The 18,431-nt window shown below is 34.2% G+C and overlaps 5 protein-coding genes across 6 annotated transcripts in view; 4 read left to right on the top strand and 1 right to left on the bottom strand.

Moving 5' to 3' along the window:
- Nucleotides 1–18,431, top strand: part of LOC145595143 (putative phospholipid hydroperoxide glutathione peroxidase) — a 167,034-nt gene that overhangs the window by 92,317 nt on the left and 56,286 nt on the right. The window lies entirely within an intron of this gene.
- On the top strand, nt 425–3,538 carry LOC145582021 (putative glutathione peroxidase 8). Its single transcript, XM_081639064.1, has 7 exons — nt 425–609; nt 708–784; nt 884–945; nt 1,065–1,183; nt 2,345–2,512; nt 2,910–2,999; nt 3,236–3,538. The coding sequence occupies exons 1-6, from the start codon at nt 556–558 to the stop codon at nt 2,940–2,942; spliced, it is 513 nt and encodes a 170-aa protein (XP_081495190.1). The 5' UTR covers nt 425–555; the 3' UTR covers nt 2,943–2,999; nt 3,236–3,538.
- LOC145582006 (uncharacterized) lies at nt 5,835–7,811 on the top strand. Of its 2 annotated transcripts, XM_081639047.1 has the most exons (7): nt 5,835–6,103; nt 6,290–6,446; nt 6,590–6,647; nt 6,768–6,836; nt 6,917–7,012; nt 7,180–7,269; nt 7,557–7,811. In XM_081639047.1, exons 2-7 carry the CDS (start codon nt 6,295–6,297, stop codon nt 7,626–7,628), a joined length of 537 nt encoding a protein of 178 aa, XP_081495173.1. In that variant the 5' UTR covers nt 5,835–6,103; nt 6,290–6,294; the 3' UTR covers nt 7,629–7,811. The 2 variants fall into 2 exon arrangements, with proteins under 2 accessions (XP_081495173.1, XP_081495178.1); XM_081639052.1 differs by having other exon boundaries at nt 5,835–6,446.
- On the top strand, nt 8,495–9,910 carry LOC145567753 (uncharacterized). The gene is made up of 3 exons (XM_081627127.1): nt 8,495–8,584; nt 9,336–9,457; nt 9,541–9,910. The coding sequence occupies exons 1-3, from the start codon at nt 8,495–8,497 to the stop codon at nt 9,908–9,910; spliced, it is 582 nt and encodes a 193-aa protein (XP_081483253.1).
- Nucleotides 10,821–16,971, bottom strand: LOC145595118 (AT-hook motif nuclear-localized protein 5-like). The gene is made up of 5 exons (XM_081651484.1): nt 15,898–16,971; nt 14,691–14,758; nt 13,740–13,871; nt 12,089–12,250; nt 10,821–11,418 (listed from the first exon to the last, which is right to left on the bottom strand). The coding sequence occupies exons 1-5, from the start codon at nt 16,358–16,360 to the stop codon at nt 11,203–11,205; spliced, it is 1,041 nt and encodes a 346-aa protein (XP_081507610.1). The 5' UTR covers nt 16,361–16,971; the 3' UTR covers nt 10,821–11,202.

The following is an 18,431-nucleotide window of genomic DNA, read 5'->3' as shown; positions in this document are numbered from 1 at the left end:
AAAAAAATAAATTCCTACAAATGTTGTATACATAAGGGTTTTTAACAAATCATATCCTTTTAAAGTACCAAGCAAAGCTTACTGGAGTACTCACCTTCTGACCTCACTTTGAGGTCACGAGTTCGAGTCCCACCAACTACAAAATGTTTGGGAGTAGAAGGATTCCCTTATCTTCCCCCTCTATTCTCAAGCGATGGCCTGCGAAACAAATATCCTTCTAAAGTTCCGAATTCCATATAACATATTTATTTTCTCAAAAAAAAAAAAAACATATATAGTGATATGCCCTGCCCTTCTCTACTCTGCTCTTCTCTGTGTTACAGTGTGTGGAAGTCATGCCCTGCTCTAGAAGCTTAAAAGAACAAAGTCTTAACTTGGGGCAAGAAGCCTTTGACTAACTTTGGGCCAAGAAAACATGATACCCAGCACCACGATCCATTATTCCAAATATCCAACACAATTTATTTTATTTTGTTATAATGTTTTAAGAAAGAAAAACAGAATAAGAAGAAGACGAAGACGATAAATTTGGTTAATTTTACAGGCTGAAGTCAAATGGCAAGTCAACCCACTGAAACCCCACAATCAATCTACAATTTCACTATCAAGGTCTTCGCTTTCTTCATCTTCCTTCATTTTCTTAAATACCCTTTTTCATTAATTGTTTTAATTTTCAGTTAAATTGCTTAATCTCTTATAATTTGTAGGATGCCAAAGGAAATGATGTCAAATTAAGCGATTATAAGGGCAAAGTTTTGCTGATTGTTAATGTTGCTTCTAAATGGTACTTCAATATATGCTATTCAATTTTTTTGCTAATTAGTGGATTAGTAAATGTTTAATTAATTACTAATAACTGTTTTTTGGTTAAATTTTTGTCAAGTGGAATGACCAATTCAAATTACACTGAGCTAAATCAATTATATGACAAGTACAAAGATCAAGGTCATTATCTATTTATTTATATTCAATTTATATCTATAATTATGTTATTGCTTTTGTTAATTTTGTGGGTAAATTAGTTTAATGGTAATGTATGAATATTGGAAATCTTGTATTTTTAGGCCTTGAGATATTGGCCTTCCCATGTAATCAATTCGGAGATGAGGAGCCGGGAAGCAATGATGAGATAATCGAATTCGTTTGCACTCGATTTAAGTCGGATTTTCCTATCTTTGACAAGGTAGACATAGGACAAGATAGTTTCTTCCCTTGATAATTACATTAGTATATTCCCCTTCAAAAAAAAAAAAAAATTACATTAGTATATTTGTCTCTTTGTTTATGCTTTTAGTCTGAATTGTTTGTTTGGACTTTGGACTGGCCTTCTTTATAACATCCAAGTTGTGGAGATAGTGTTCCATATTACTTGCTCTTGAAGTAGTTTTCGCGGGGTGAAAGAGACAATGTTTGAATTCATTGTCCTGGTAACCTATATTGGCAGCAAATTTAAGGTTTTGGTTTTGTTGTTGTTGTGTCAAGTAATGCCGTTTTCCTTTTTTTTGTGTGTGTTCATAAATCTAAGAGTGCCTAGACACAGTAATTTGAACTTGAATCTGTAATGCTAGCGGCTAGCCTATATATATGTTGGACCGTTAGTGTTTTAATCGTACCATTTCAAGCTTGTAGGAGGTTTGAGCTCAGATTTTAGCTATTGTTATTAGTAACTAAATGTTTACAATGTATGCTTTGGTCATAGCTCACTAGTTTATAGTAGGATTGAGTTCAGAATAAAGTGATGATATTTTGCAACTACTTCATGAGTGTTGCATCTCCATTATGTGGAATTGCTCCTGCTATGATGATTTTATCGCCCCAATTTCATGGAAACATATCCTCATCAGACTAGGATTCTTGGCTCTTTCATTGAGATACCAATATAGATTTAGTACAAATCCATCTGCACCCTGCATGTTCTGATATCATCAGTATCCTGTAGTAGGAGGTTCAAGAAAGTTTGTGGTATAGGGATGAACTCTAATTGCTGTCCGCTAGTTTTTCAAGTTCGATACTTCTGTAGCTCTGTTAGGAATTATCTGGTTGCAAGTGGTAGATGAGAAAAGAGAAGAGCATGTGAGAATAAGGAGGGGAAACGAGAGAAATGTTTTTAAAGTTCTCATTAGTCACTCCTCCATATAAAAGTAATGTGTGCTACAAAAAAACTTTACGATGTTCTTCTCCGCGTCCAAATTGGAGAGGCTGTTCACATTGTTTGACCTCTTCAAATATTTTCTATGATTTCATTGAGAATTATGTGGTAGAGGCCAGTAAAGATCTTCAAACTCTTACAAGTTTTGGTGTTAGCATCTTGAATATTTATCAGTCTTGCATGTTACACTTGTAGATTGAAGTCAATGGAGATAATGCTTCCCCCTTGTACCAATTCTTGAAGTTGGGCAAATGGGGAATCTTCGGAGATGATATCCAATGGAATTTTGCCAAGTTCCTTGTTGACAAGGATGGCCAGGTCGTTGGCAGATATTATCCCACAACTTCACCTTTCAGCCTAGAGGTAAGAGAGGTTCACTGACTGATAATTTACACTTTGTTTGGATAGGAAGAAATGGAAGGAAAAGAAGAGAAGAGAAATGGAGGGAGACAAAATCTCTTGTTTGGGTAAAAGATTGGGGGAAGGAAGGGGAAGGAGAGAAAGGGATCACTGACTGATAATCTCTTGTTCATTTTCCCTCTCTCTATAATAACCATAATCTCTCCAAAATTGGAGAGATTTGGAGGGAAAATGGAGCTCACCTCCCCCTCCCTTTCCTTTCCCTTCCCTTCCTCCATTTTCCCTCCCCTTCTTTTCCTTCCTTCTTTTCTATCCAAACAATGAACAAAACTTCCTCTGGATTCATGTCATCTTGAACTAGTGAACTTTATACTATTCTGATGGCCCTTTTTTGTTGCAGTACGATATAAAAAGGCTGTTGGAAATTGCCTAAATTGCTGCCTTTCTTATCAAATACTACGTATGTGCATTGCACATTCTTCCAACTAAGGTACAGCTATAAGCCTATAACTTGGGCTTGCATGAAAAATTTTCTACTCAGACTTGATAGAAATATAGTCATTCAACATACGTATAAATCTTTGGTTTTTACTGTATTTGGGTTCCTTTTTATCTGTTTGTGTGGAGTATGCAAATATCATGTCCATTTTGACTCTCTGGAATTGAAACACGGGAAATTTTTTTTAGTGCAACAAAGAGTCTAACTATTTGCATTCCATGAAACAGGACATTATTTCATGTAGTTGAGACATTATATGTTTGTACAAACCACACGGCATGGCAATGTGGTTGAGGAAGCTGAAATTCAGTCTTTTATGAGAAGATGATATATCGTGTGTACCAGTCTTTTACTCTCATCTCTAAATCTGTATTTGCACCTGTAATTTTCTGTTGAAAACTGCAGACTTTATTAAACAATGAATGTAACTGTTTTCAGTTATTTTCTCTTGTAATTTATTGCTAAAGAAATCGTTGCAAAAAATTGGATATATCTCTATTATTACCCTGCAAATGACATGAAATTCAGAATATGCAGAATTGCTGATCCCTAATCCCTTATGAAGTTCAACTATGACATGAAATTCATAGTGTTAAAAAGGTTTGAATGGCTATTACTCTAAGCATTTAACACTAACGCTTTGTTTGGATAGCAAATAAGGATGGAAAGGAAGGGGAAAGAAAGGGAGGGGGAGGTGAACTTCATTTTCCCTCCAAATCTCTCCAATTTTGGAGGGATTATGCTTATTAAAGAGAGAGGGAAAATGGATCCCTCCCTCTCCTTTCCCTTCCTTCACTCAATTCTTTACCCAAACAAGAGAGTTTGTATCCCTCCCTTTCCTTTCCCTTCCCTTCTTTTCCTTCCATTTTCGTCTATCCAAACATAGTGTAATTAAAAAGAAGAAAAAAAAAATCGCTCTTAAACAAAAGTAAAAGTAAAATAAAACTTGTTTTGACGAGAGTATTAAAGTTGTATTCTCTTCGTCTTATCTTAGCAAATTAATATTATTATTGTATAATATTAGTGTTCTACTACATAGATCAAACTATATCGTGTTTTCTTATTTTTGTTTCTACGGCCAAATTTCGATAACTTATACAGACTATTACCATGTATTAAGATTAGATAATTAGAAATACACATTAAGGCCATGTTTGGTAATTGGCTTTTTGGTTAGCTTTTGGCTTTTGGTTTTTTTAGGTGGTCAAACAGCCAAAAAATGTGTTTGGTAATTGGCTTTTTAGTCAGCGAAAAAGCTGGCTTTTAAGCTAAACTGAAAAAGTTGCTTTGAGTAGCTTTTTTGTTGGCTTTTGGCTTGTTGGTCCACAAATTATCTAATAAACAGCCAACAACCAACAATTAATTTACCAAACACTTTTATAAACAGCCAGCTTAAACAGCCAATTTCAAAGGTCATTATAAACAGCCAAACATTCCAGCTGATCAAACAAGCCAAGTGAACCAGCCAACAGGCAACCGCCAACAACCATTTGCCAAACAAGGCCTAAATCGAATCAATGATGCATAGTTTTTAGTAATCAAGTTCAATTTTAAGGCCTTCAAAGCTCCAATTAAACCAAGATTGTAAAAATTGGCAATAGACTTGAATTTTATAGACATGGCCAATAATAGACAGACTAAAAACTTTTCTAAGGCAAAATGTATATATAGGGTAATTCCAAGTTTCTCTTCTCGAGAAACAAGGAATGCTTTTCATGGGGATAAACTTGTCTTTTTAGCTAGTGAAACAGGGATAAAAATGTAATTTTCTAAAAAAATCTTTGTTTGCACAATTATTGACATTTTTTGTTGTACCATTGAAGCAGCTTCTCTCCTCCATTGAAGCACCTTTTCTCTCCACCATTGAAGCAGCTTTTGAGGTTAAAAAAACATCTACCCTCTAGGGTTAATATAACAATGCCCTTTCTTTCTTCACTTTTTCTTAGGGTTTTCGTAGACTTTGGCGGCAAAGCCGTCGGAAACCGCCGAAAGAAGCTACCGAAAATGGCTGTCGAGATGGTGGGTTGGGGTTTGTCTATGCTGCATGTGGTGGTGGGTTGTTGTCTAATCTAGGTAACGATTCCGCTATTGTCACATTGATAAGCGACAAACGAAGCAAGCTGGAGAGAGAAGGGAATGAGGGAGAGGAGTGAGTTAGCAACCAAAAAATAAATAAAATATTAATGAAGTTGCTTTTATTTACAATTCTTGCCATTTGTGTTTCTTAAGAAGAGAAATTGGGCTCCCCTGTATATATATTCCTAATTTTTATAACCCCTATCAAATTTGTTTATCAAATGGTAAAACGTAATTAAATCAACAAATTTGCTTAATAAACAATGTCATTCTCGTAATTATAACTAGAGCCCGTGCGATGCACGACAAAAAAAATTATTTGAAATAAATATTTATTTTACATATGTCTCTCGTATGAGATAAATTATAAAAACATAATCATTAATTGCAATGCTATTTAGATTTAACTAATTTTGAAGAAGAGTTTATATATTTAAGTAAATTATCCAATACGAAGTACTCTTTAACCGAAAGTAATTATATTTTGAAGCCAAATAGTAACTCATAGATTCATCATAATATAATATATTTTATTTTATTTTTTTAAAAGAAAAAAAAAACTATTGTAATAATTTAAGGTAAAAAATAAAAATAAAATATGATGTTAGCAATTAATTTAGGCGGGAAAAATTTTAACTACAATTTAACACGTGTACAATTTGAAAAAATGATGATGTCAGTGGTTGTTTATTTAGTTTATTTATATAGACAAGATTATCAATATCTTTGGAGCCATTTGGTGATAAAAGTGTATTTTCTTGGTAGATAATATGTGTTTTTTTGTTTTTTAAACCAAAATAATGCTACGTATGTTATTTGAGCTATCAGCTATGCAATACTATCACGAAAAAAATAAAATGACTAACAAATACGTAGTATAAAAATTTGATTTTGGAGGTTAACTATTTGCTAACTATTTTGACTTGGCAACCCTTTGAAATACTACTAGTATACAAGTACTCTATACTCAGTAATTCAAACTTTTCCAGAAATTGTACTCAATCAACCCGACCAACTAGGTAAATGAATCGAATCATTGTCTTATATTCTTTCATTGATTAATCAACTCCTTTCGAATTTGTTTTAGTTTTTGCATAGGGGGGGCTCAAATAAAGCTGTGCATACCAAGTGTTCGACAAAATGCCCCAGTGAACTTTTTTTTGCCATTGGTACTGATTCATATTACTTGTTAATTGGGGTTGCAGTGATTATGAGGTATATAAAGCCACTGACCTTGTTTCAAGATTTAGCAAAGACGACGAATGCACTCGAAAGAGGTCGATTTTTGGGATTGGATGTTGGTGATAAGTATGTTGGACTTGCTGTTTCAGACCCAGATAACAAAATTGCTAAACCTTTAAGGTTGATTTGCACTCTTTGCATTGCCAAAGGAAAATGCTAATTTGAAATTATTTCTGTTCTGCAGCACTTTGACAGTAATATAGTCAGATACTTGTTTTTGCTGTACTTTTGTTATGAAATTTCACTTGATTATGTTCATGCAGTGTTTTACTCAGAAAGAAGTTCAATATTGAAATGATGGCTGCCGATTTCACAAGTTTGGTAATGAATGCCATGCCTTGATAATGTGTTTGATTATGTTACGACAAAAGTCGGGATTTTGTATGTACAATGGGGTCAAGTTATTAGTTATTCTAACAGGTATTTTCTTCTTGCTTGTAGATTTCGGAGTTTTCTCTATCAGGCTTTGTTGTTGGTTGCCCTTTTGATAGACAGCGGCCGAGTCCAGATGTATGTTCTTCCCCAGATGATTGTGGTGTGTGTGACTAGTTAACTCTTGTTGTTTGATGCTTTTCCACTTTGTTGATCAGGGTGCACAAGTGAAAATATTCGTAGATGATCTGTGCAAAACTGGTAAACTAGAAGGTGTGAAATATACATATTGGAATGAGTCTTATACATCAAAGGTAACTAATAGCCAATTTAGAAGCTTTCTCAGTAGAAGTCCTAACTCGAACATGTGTAAATTACTCTTTTATACATATTGAAGGATGATCGAAGCCAAAATGCTAATGCGAAGTATATGGGTGGATAACTTTCTTGATCAGATTGATGATTTTCTTTTGGTTTTCAGAATGTCGACTTATTATTGCAGCCATTAACATTACATCCAGTGGAACTGAAAACTATGCTCGACAAATTTGCTGCTGTAGGAATTTTGCAGGTAAGAGTTGTAATGTTGCTTATAACATCAATCTTATTCTCATGAGCAAATCACATATCCAAATACTCGAGGCTGCTGCTGATATTAATCTCTGATGTCGAGTTAATTGCCATTAGAAAATTTTATACTGTTTTATAATTAATCAAAAAACTGTATTGCTTAGTTATCCCATCACTGCTATTCGTTTTTTTTAGTTGTGTAACCTATGTATTGAAATATTCATCAAATCATCAGTATACCCTTTAATTCTCGCAAACGATTTCAGATAATTTATATTCTTGTGACAGGGGTACCTGGACTATGTCAACCGGTGTGGACTGAGACCTGATGTAGAAGATAACTCTGCTATTGTATGCTGATATGCTCTCAAACTGCTCTACATTTGCATTGAGATGTGTGATGTGTGATGTGTTTCATGTTTAGCTCTTGGACTTCTCACTGCATTGTGTTTAAATTCTGTGAACATCTTTACTCCAATGATCTTAAGCCTAACATTGCTATGCTACAAATGGCCATTTTCTGTGCAGCAATTCAATCTATAATGTTAAGTGCTTTCTTTTTTCTTGTCAATGATACATCTGCCTCAGACCTCGATAGTTAAAATCTTACGTATGACATCTGAAAGATGTAGAGCCGCAGTAGAGGTACATTCTGGACTTTTTTTTTATCCTGAAGTAACCAGTCTTCTGCCCTATCTTCCCTTATTGAAGTATATGTGTTCGGGGGCAATATGTCTGTTATACACTCGGGATATTCCATCTCAAAATTTTACTGGTACGGGTAGTTGTACACTTGTACTTCTGTTTTAGATGTCTTTGCAAAAACAAGTTTCTGGAAATGGTTTGATTGAAGGAACCTGAATAGTAAAATAAACTTTTAATACTTCCTCAGTTTCTATTTAGTTGACGCATTTCATTAAGCTTTGTCAATAGGGTTTTAGAAATGGTGAATAATTCTTAGCTTTTAGATATACTTCTAGTTGTGCACTTGTAAATCGTAATTATATACTTCAATGTAGGGGTGGTAATTTAAATAAGTGATTCGGGTGTTGGTTAGATTTCGGGTTGTGCTGAAAACTATTAGAGGGCCAATTTTTTAAAAAAAATTAAAGCACCAGGATTTGGGCCATGGGCCTCCCACCAGCAACCAGTGGCTCTGCCCCTGCTTATTTATATATGCACGTACTTTTCACTCTTATAGGGTTTTTATTGAGCATCATAAAAAAATGGCTGATTGGGGTAATTTACCTATTGATCTCGCCACTAAAATTGCTGAACACTTGACATTCTTTGAAGAGATTGACATATTTGGACTTGTTTGCTCTCAAATTCTCAATGGAGCGCAGCCGCCAAACAGGTGAAGTTTCGAGCCAACACTACACCATCAAGAACACTTTCTAGGGTACCATGGCTTTATGCTTCCCGAGACTGATGAAACCTCGAACCAACGTAGCTTTTACAGCCTTTATAATAGCAAAGCCTGCCGTATTAGTCTTCCTCTGTCGAACGTCAACGAGAAAAGGTTGTTATCATCATCACATGGATGGTTGATTTCAGTCACTAAAAACTGTGAAAAGGGTAAGAATAATCTTAGGCCCTGTTTGATTCACCTTTAAAAAAATAATATTAAGTAAAAATAATTTCAGTCAGTAAAATTCAGCTTTCTTAAAGAAGAATTATAATAGAAAATCAGTAAAAATAATTTAAGTTCAGTATTCAGTTCAGTAAAAATAAGTTCAGTTCAGTAAAAATAAGTTCAGTTCAGTAAAAATAATTTCAGTTCAGCAAAATTAAGGTGAATCAAACAGGGCCTTAGTCTCCTGAACCCCTTGCTCGGTATCATAATAGACCTTCCTGTAGTTAAGATCTGGGACAAAGAGCAATGTACTGCATTAAGAAATTCAGCTTGTCAAGCAATCCATCTACCACTTCGGACTTCACAATCGCGCTGATTTTAACCAAGCCTTATGTGTACTTTAGGGGTATAGAAATCCTCTCTTTCTGGAGGTACGTCATTACTTTCCTGGCAGTTTATTTAAGAATTGCCATGATATTACTTTTTGCCAGGGAAAATTCTATGGCGTTGATGATGCTAATGGAAGTATATGTCATTATGAATTCGACGATTTAGGTCATCCGAATGAGCGATTGATCTTATCCCAAAGTGATACTAGAGACTTGAGCCAAGGGTATTATAAATTACCCGGTTCATCATTTCTATACTGCACTCTTAGAAAATGTACAGTATACTACTTGGTTTGCTTATTTGTAGGCATAAAAGATTGGGAGAAAGAATCTATCACACCACATCATTCGACGTATTTGAGATAGATGTTGGTGCTGGGGAGCTCCAGAAAGTACATAACTTGGAGGACGAATCGATCTTCGTGGGTAGGAACTCAACCTTTTGTGCAAAGGTTTCTGTTGAATCCCATGGTTGTAAACCTAACTCGATCTATTTTGCTGATGATTGTCCATTAGGCTATGAAAACTTTAAGGACAAGGATATGGATTTTTACTCTTTAGATGATAAGCGCGTCGAGTCTTATTATTATGATGGTTCATTAGACTGTAGAGCTGCAAAAAACAAAGCAGATCAAATGGCGAACTGCTGGTTTTGTATTACTCCGCCGAGCCTATGATTGAACAAAGCTAAAATTTGGTTTAGATTTTTTTTTTTAAAAAAATAAATACTAGTGCTAATCGTTATATTTTACTCCGTAAAATAAATTTGAAAAAAAAAAACAAAATCTACTGGACAATTGGACTTGCAGAGTCATGTGTCGTACAAGTGTACAACTAACACAATCTATTTCATATTTTTAATTTTGTATACTAGTACTAATCTTGTTTTTTAAGTGTTAAAGTGTGATCAAACACGTATATCAAGATATAACTTTGACCATCATTTGTTTAAAGAATTAATTATGTAAAGGTTTACGTTTTTTACTAACCCAATAGTAGTACAATGTGAGTAAAGAAAAAAAAAAAAAAAAAAAAAAGTTGGTCTAACACAGTAACACTTATAAGTTATAAACTTATAATAGAGGCCAATTTAGGTGATTTTGGAGTATATTAGTATGTGTATTGTTTCCTTTTTAAGGAAAAGGTGTGGCTCCTGACTATGTTCAATTTATTAGGGCATATGCTTCTGGAATATCTTTTTATTCTTGGCTAAATGATCCAAAATATTGTAAGCATCATGTTGATTGACACTTAAAATGTTTGCCAGGATAATACTTGTATTGAGTTGTGATGAAATTTTTTTTGATATATTTATCTTATGACCATACCAGGATAATACTTGGTTGGGTTAAAGATGAGGAGCTGACGTTTAAAACAATGATCTTCCATGGTACCTTGTAGCTCAAAAGAGGGAAACTCCTTTGAGAATGCATAAGGCCCGAGTATATAATAGAAATTGTAGTCTTTATAGAATACCATCCTCATTACCTTCTAAAGTGTAATATCATAAACATTAGAAACTCAAGAGAAAAAAAAAGAAAAAAATAAAAAAATAAACGATAATCAAGAATTCAAGAGACACAAACAATCACAAATGAGGAAGATAACATTAAAAATAATTTTATCAGAAACTAAGAATGGTCAACTAGAGAGTTACAACAGAATCTGAAGCACTCAAACACTCATCATAAACTCTTCTTAGCTGTAAAATACACCTACCAATGCTGCTACCTAAACTGGGTTATCTCAAATTTGGCTACCCCAAAATCAGCCAATATATGATTCTGAACTCAGGGCTTCAAGACCGTAAGCTTCGTCACAAAGGTCAGGAAACGTCTGTTATCTTTTTCACCCTACTCCGTAAGGAACTGATGATCCGGAAGCTCATGCATCTAAAAGGCTTTAAATACACAACACAATGTATTTACAAATCGCCCAAACTAGTAACATGATATGTATTTTATCAGTGTCATCCACTCGCCAAGTCAATGTCAGTGTTGGGATTCTTTAGATCTATCCCTTTAGAACCAGGCCATGAGCCAGGAACATTTTGGCTAGAAGAAGCATTATTAATCTGTGCTGATGATTTATCACTTAAAAGTTGTTCAGAGCTCTTATCATCCATTGAATCCGACTCCTTGCCCTTGCCCTTCGGATTCCCATAAACAAAACTGCACACTACAACCTGAAAAAAACAATGATAAGCTTACATCATGGTAAAAACAATCTACTTGCTCCCACAACTAACCGCACCTTGCATTCCACCAAAAAAGATAAAGAAAAAAAAAAAACAAAACAAAACCTTTTGTTTCCCTAATGAACAAGAGTTTAGACTCTTAATACCCAAAGTTAGAACTTTGTTAGAGCTTTCACTGCATAAATTACTCGCATTTCGGTGATGACAACAACAATGGATTTACAGTGTCTTTACAAAATATATCAGAGATAACTCAAAATGAAGGTGTACCATAGCTACAAAACTAGGCGTAGATAAATAAAAAGGTGAAGATAAGCCAGGAGTGTTCAACACTGGGTTGGAACTTCAAAGGGAAATTGGAAGGAAAAGGAAATTTAAAATACGAGAATTTACATACCAATTACAAAAATGACTGGTTTTAGAATGGGTGAACGGCTAAAGTCAAGTACCTCTATCAAAGTCAAATCTTATGTAGTATATACTATCACAACTTCACAAGTGAAGCTAGTGATGGTCCTGCTTCTAGCTTCATAATAATTCATCAAAAGGGATGCTATACCCAATCAGCCTCATTTCTAAATTTGGAATTGGGAGTAACAGATATGATCAAAGTGCATCAAACAGTAAATGTGTAGCTGCATTCTAATATTAATAATACCTGAACTGCCTTTGAAGCAACAAGCCTTCCTCCAACTGCACCACCAATCACATGCCCATCAGGACTTGAAAGAGAAACATTAACACCTCCAGTACGATTACGCGACCCACCAGTTTCAGCAACCAAGTATGAACCAGATAAGCATAGTATCTCAAAACGGCCCTACATATATCAAAGAAAATGACTCAGCTCAGAAACTCTTACAACAGAGCAATCACAGCAATTACTGTCATTTAATAGCTAGTAGACCAGACTGATGCTAAGTAAATGAAAAACATGATCGATTGACTAAGGTTCAAAAAACCAAGAGATCAACTGTCTAAGGGTTCAACACATGAAATTGAAATCTCAGGATTTCATTAATTAAAACACTGAAAAGCAAAATCAATACACCCAGTCTATTTTCCTTCAAAAAAAAAAAAGAAAAAAGAAAAATCATTCAGCGGTTTCAGCCTATCACTAGATACCATAACATGAAAATATCATAGAGGGGACAGGGAAGTTTTGGCCGATATTTGACAGATTATCTGAATTAAAATTAAAATATTTTTTTTCTAATCGGCACAGAAAATACATCAGATATGAAATTAAGCATCTAACTATCTCAATACACTTAGAAAAACAACAAATGAATAAAACTTCCACCTTGAAAGTCAGAAAGTGGTACTCGGACAGTAATCTACGACTTATGTTAATGCATGACTGCAGGTCAGCAGAAGTATACAAACTACAATTGATTTTCTTAAGATTGCTAAGATTCACAACACAATCACTAACTACAATGTTTCAAGTCTCCAACACTCCCAACATAAATGATGCAAAACTTTCACTGTGAGCACAGAAAATGTAAAGCAAGTTAGGTAAGCCAGATACAGAACCAACTTCTTTTTCAGGTTTGGGATTTTGATAATATCTTTTGTTTGTATCCTCTTTACAGTATGGAAGGGATAAGAGCCAAATCAGGTACAGAAACCATCAGACAGATATGACTCAGATAAGGTGTAACTAGTTACGAAGCATACACAAAGGCCTTACTCTATTGATATTGAGGAAAGAAAATTCCTGAAAATTTAGTTCCAATAAGCTATAAAAACGCCTACAAAAACTATAGTAAGACTAAAAAAGTTTAGATAAGTACTAACAAGTAAACTTCAGGCATATGTTACTTGGACTCGGATGAAGTGTCAAATTAGACACGGGTGTCCAAGCATCGGACTCGTCCATTTTCTTGGAAAAAATTGTGTTTTTAGTTAAAAATGAAGTGTCCAAGTGTCGGTGTCGGTGCCCAACACGTGTCGTGTCGACACAGACATGTGAGGTAAATGAAAGAGTCCGAGTAACATAGCTTCAGGCGATAGAGACTAAGTATCATTTAAAGGAAAACATATCAAAAAAGATATAAAAACCTCCACTACAATTGCTTCTGACAAGGAGAAGAATACATTAGAGTAATATGATAAAGAATTGGACAACAGAACACTAAGAGAGAGATAATGACAAAGAGAGTGAATAATGTACAAAGAACAAGCAACGAGTACAACATGTTCAGATAATCTAGTTTGTGGCTAATCAAAAGTGAGATGAACTACTTACAAACCACCAAATACAGGTTCAAAATTCTAAACAATCTATTCACCTACAAAATAAATACCTCAAATGAGACAGTCCCAGTTGCCGATCCAGGCTGACGTAATGTGACAGCAGAAACACCACCACTGCCTGACATAATACATAGAGCTCTTGGCCGCTGCTGTGAAAATGAGAGTATTTTAGAGGCAACATCCTGCAGACCACAACCATAAGTAGATTAATACATAAGCAATGACTACTTAGTAGCAGAATTCAATATTTACAGAGCAGACAGAATTCTAGCCCAAAGAAAAAGTGTTAAGTGTGTAACTTTCTATTCACTTCAAGGCAGCTACTGAATTTATGAGGACACTGTATTGCACATACACTAGTTCATTTAAGATCTGTAATCTCTAACTCCTCCATGGCCCAAGCATTCGTGCACTAGATTGTCCTTATTCAAACTAAGAATCATATAGCTATTCAAGGAAGAGGCATGACAAACTCTATCCAAGGATCTAAATACCGAGACTGTTAAGAACAAATGAATAAGCATTCAAACACTTCCTACACCTAGTGCTCCCTCCATCCCAAAACAAACTTCCACAACACAGAATTTGGTGTCCTGATTGAAAATGGAATGAATACACTTCCCTTTTCTTACTTTTTTTTTCTTTATATATATACACTTCCCAATATCTTCTTTTACATTCAACAACTATAAATAAAACCATGTTTAAGTCAAAAATGAAGCTGTTATAGAGAAGAAGTATTCAATAATGTATCTATGAAGAAGTTTTGTCTTTGTATTTGCACTTTAAGCCTAATCTGTCTTTGGGAAAGATTCTCACACAAAACCAATGAAAAATCTCAAGGTAGCAGAATATATTTTTCTGCACTTGAAGACTTCCAACTTTCCAAGTACAGCTTAAAAAAAAACCAGCCAAATTAACAGAACACAATAGCTCAATATACATCAACTAAGAACAATATAAGCAAGGTCACATAGTAACTTTTAAGCTTTTTAGCATACCTCTCCGGGTGCAACGTGAATGACATGCGGCATAAATGCAATGCCTGCTGAATTATTCATCCAATCACCTGAAATAAGTTATCATGCAATTTCAATGTAAGTTCACAATGGAGATTACCATCACGAAATCAATAATATTAATACTCTACCATTATAAATAAATAATAAATAAATAACAAGACGGATGAAAATTAATGACTAGTTACGCAGTTCATTTTTAAAGTAGGTAGGAACTTAGGGAAGAATATAAATGCTGGATAGTTTACACTATCTGTCATGCAAATTTAGATAACAATAGCTAGCAGAAAAAAAGGGTGAACTTAACACATAATTTGATGTTTCTTATGGCAGCAGCCCCAAAGGCTGTCTTTACCACTTCAAATTTCTTGTCTACTCTACGCTATATTTCTTAAATTTCCATAGATAAGAAAATAATAGAACACTACGCTACAGGAAGATAGTAAACAGTACTATGAAGTACTGTCGGAAACCCAGAATTTGAAGTAGAACATAGAGTTAGAGTGGCATAGAAGCAAACAAAGAACAGCAAGTTCAATCTGTGAGATGAACAGCATACCAACTGAAAACATTATCGAGATATTGGCGTCTGATTAAAAACTTCCAACCCTGAATCAGGATATTTCAAGCAAGTTCAAAACTTTCGAAGAATTCGAGTTACAAAGTAGCTATGAACAGGATATCATTAATCATTCAACAGAAAATGTCGGATATGTTTGTGAATGAGGTAGAGAATGATGAAAAGGTAAGAAAAGACAGGTGGATAATTCTTATCAAGAAAGACTCCAATCAAGCTCTCCACAACATGTTAATGATAGAAACAACTAAACTTGTAAGAGTAAGAAATCTCGCAACAATTATTCCACAGCGCAAAACAAAACTATATATGCTTGGCTTCATTCTAAGCTATAGCACTTTGATCCTGAGCACAAATACAAGATCACCAAATTCATATTGATGAGAAACCTTTCACCATCAATTTCATAGCATTCTCTTAAACAACAAGCTCATACAGTCTCATGATGGTCCAAATGATAATATAACAATGCAAAGGATATTTGACATGCATTAAACAATCAAAGGCCATAATTAACAAAATAAACTCTTAATCCACTATGATCATTCTTCAAAAACAACAAAAAGCAAGCAGATCAAAACAAGCAAACCGAGGTAAAACAATTAAGCTTACCAACAGAAGCCAATCTCTGCTTCCTCCCAGACCCAGGAGGTCTTCCTCTCTTCTTCCTTTCCGCAAGGGCACTTGAATTCGGGGTAGACGGAGAGAGCCCCAACGCCACGGTACCAGACCCCGATGCCGCCCCGGGACCAGAACCATCTGGCCCATATTTCCTAGGCCTCCCTCTCTTCTTCTTTGTAGGCTCACTCAATGAACCCCCAATTGAAGCCACAGTAATAGTGAACCCTTGAGGCACATTGGGTTGGGATCCTTCTACATTGAATCCAGGACCCACGGAATTATTAGCCCTAACAATTTGCTGAGATGAAATATTAGGGTTTGAAGAGGGTCTAAACCCTGAAGATGGTGTGTTTAATCCAGGTTGCCCTGCACCTGACCCAACTGAACCAGGAATTGCTCTATGCATATAATATGGTGCTGAACCTTGCAATGCCATACCTTCTCTCCCATCCATACATTTACCTCACCCAATTATTCACAAAAATCACTTCTAAATTAACCCAAAAAATTCAAATTTCTCAATTAAACCAAGATTTAAACTTACCCAGATGCTCAAACAGCAAGAAAGACTGAAACCTTTAAGGGTTTAAGATCCAGAATTAGGGTTTTAAACCCTTCCTGATGAAGAAAAAACCTCAATTACTCCCAAAAGGCAATAATTAGAGCTTACCCATAAGTTGAAACACTCAAAAATCTGGCAAACTGGGTAAAATTAGGGTTTTGATGGCAAATTAAGAAGCCCCAGATCTTAAAGATTGAATTTTGAAACTTCCCGAGTGTTTTTTAAGTCACTGAACAGCAGCAGATTTCTTCCAAACCCCAGAAAATTTGAAATCTCGCCTACCCCTCTTTAATAAAAACTACTTAAGAAGCAGCAAAAAAGAAAAAAGAAAAGATAGAAAAATCATATGGAAAAAATAAGATAAGAAAAAGAAAAAAGAAAACCCTAGATTTGAATTAGGAAAGAAAAAAAATGGCAGTAGTAGTAGTTTGAGAGGGAGGAGAGTGAAAGTGAGTTCAAAGAAAGAGGAGAGAGAGTGTGAGTGTTTGTTTCAAAGAAAAAAGAAAATAAAATAAATAAATAAGGAAATATATAGAGATTTGAGCTTTTTGAATTAAAGGTGAATTTTTTTTATTTTTTTTATTTTTGGGTTAATATTATATGGGTTTGAGGCAAGTTTATAACTTTATCATTATTGGTAAAATGTTAACAAATGGTAAATATTTGTGATGTTGGACTAGAGAGGGTTTATATCTATATGATAGATTTATATATTAATTGATCAAATCTTAACTCATAAGATTTATTTACTTTCTTGTTATGTTATCTTTATATATATATAGTAGATTTTAATCAATTGATAAGTCTTAATATTAGACTCTTGAGATTAGAGATTTAAAGTTATCAACCAATTACATGTAAAAATAAAAATAAAAAATAAAAAGGCACTTTAAGGGGTGATGGAACACACACACAATGATCGAGTCAGGCCAAGCCTTAGAGAATGTGGTATTTAGATGTGAATAGGCTATGGATTCTAAATTTCAATTTAGTATATTCTCCTCCTTATCTGGATTGTCCTTTTCCTAACTTTTGATTATTTATAAAACCTATTTCCCCTAGCTTCTGATCAAACATAACATATGTGTTTAGGCAAATATTTTGAGCTCCATTTCAAGTTTGTGGGAGTGCAAAGAAATATCAAAGTTGGGTAGTCGAAAATTATATCTTAGAATAATGGGTCACTCGAAATCAGTTTTAGAGTAATAGGAAACCATGATGTGGCATCTATGTGTCTAGTTCATCACAACATCAAAATAAGTTCATTCAAAATAATCTATAGATATATTAGATGTGGCTATGTGAGTAATAATTGAAAAAAAAAAAACCAAATTAAAAAAACAGAGTACAACTATTATTAAAAATAAAAATAAAAAAAAATAATTAAAAAAAAAAAAAAAAAAAAACAACTTAGATGTGGATGAGAGGGTATTAATGTAATTTAATTTGATTTTTTAAATAAAAATTTAAAAAAAGTTTATATGACTATAAAAAGCAAGTACATTAATAACTACCCTAAAGAAGAAAAAGAAAATCCCCAAAATTTTTAAATAAATTCAAAAAAAAAAAAGAGAGAGAGAGAGTAGATGTAAAATGAGAGTTGAGGAAGGACAGAGTGAGCTAGTTTAAATAAATCAAAGTTACCAAAATAGTGATACATTTAACTGACTTTTTGCAATTGAATGCAAAAGTACACATCTCTTCTTACTTCTCTGAGTTTGGTAAGAGAGAGAAACTAATAGTATTGGTGGAAGATTGGTAGTAGTGGTGGTCCTTGATAGAGAGTGCAAACAACAACTACAACAACAATGTCATTCAAACATTGGGTTTGCATTTTTTTTTTTTATTAAATTAAATTAAATTAATTGTATTAAAAAGATAGAAAAGTTTAAAAAACGAATTAAAGGATGTGATGTCACCTTTGAGTCCAGTTCAAACTTTTTCGCTTTACTATGTAAGTTCT

Source organism: Chenopodium album, chromosome 2, assembly GCF_948465745.1.
Source record: "Chenopodium album chromosome 2, dcCheAlbu1.1, whole genome shotgun sequence".
NCBI classification, from domain to species: Eukaryota; Viridiplantae; Streptophyta; class Magnoliopsida; order Caryophyllales; family Amaranthaceae; genus Chenopodium; species Chenopodium album.
The sequence above is the reverse complement of the archived record's forward strand: the minus strand, read 5'-3'. Positions and strand labels throughout refer to the sequence as shown.

Coding starts and splice junctions, on each gene's coding strand:
- LOC145595118 (XM_081651484.1), bottom strand. CDS start 16,360: ATGGATGGGAGAGAAGGTATGGCATTGCAAGGTTCAGCACCATATTAT. Junction 13,872..14,690: donor TTCACGTTGCACCCGGAGAG/GTATGCTAAAAA, acceptor TGTGGTCTGCAG/GATGTTGCCTCTAAAATACT. Junction 12,251..13,739: donor CTGGGACTGTCTCATTTGAG/GTATTTATTTTG, acceptor TGATATATGTAG/GGCCGTTTTGAGATACTATG.
- LOC145567753 (XM_081627127.1), top strand. CDS start 8,495: ATGGCTGATTGGGGTAATTTACCTATTGATCTCGCCACTAAAATTGCT. Junction 8,585..9,335: donor AGATTGACATATTTGGACTT/GTTTGCTCTCAA, acceptor ACTTTTTGCCAG/GGAAAATTCTATGGCGTTGA. Junction 9,458..9,540: donor ACTAGAGACTTGAGCCAAGG/GTATTATAAATT, acceptor GCTTATTTGTAG/GCATAAAAGATTGGGAGAAA.
- LOC145582006 (XM_081639047.1), top strand. CDS start 6,295: ATGAGGTATATAAAGCCACTGACCTTGTTTCAAGATTTAGCAAAGACG. Junction 6,837..6,916: donor GACAGCGGCCGAGTCCAGAT/GTATGTTCTTCC, acceptor TTTGTTGATCAG/GGTGCACAAGTGAAAATATT. Junction 7,270..7,556: donor CTGCTGTAGGAATTTTGCAG/GTAAGAGTTGTA, acceptor TTCTTGTGACAG/GGGTACCTGGACTATGTCAA.
- LOC145582021 (XM_081639064.1), top strand. CDS start 556: ATGGCAAGTCAACCCACTGAAACCCCACAATCAATCTACAATTTCACT. Junction 610..707: donor TCTACAATTTCACTATCAAG/GTCTTCGCTTTC, acceptor TATAATTTGTAG/GATGCCAAAGGAAATGATGT. Junction 785..883: donor GTTAATGTTGCTTCTAAATG/GTACTTCAATAT, acceptor ATTTTTGTCAAG/TGGAATGACCAATTCAAATT.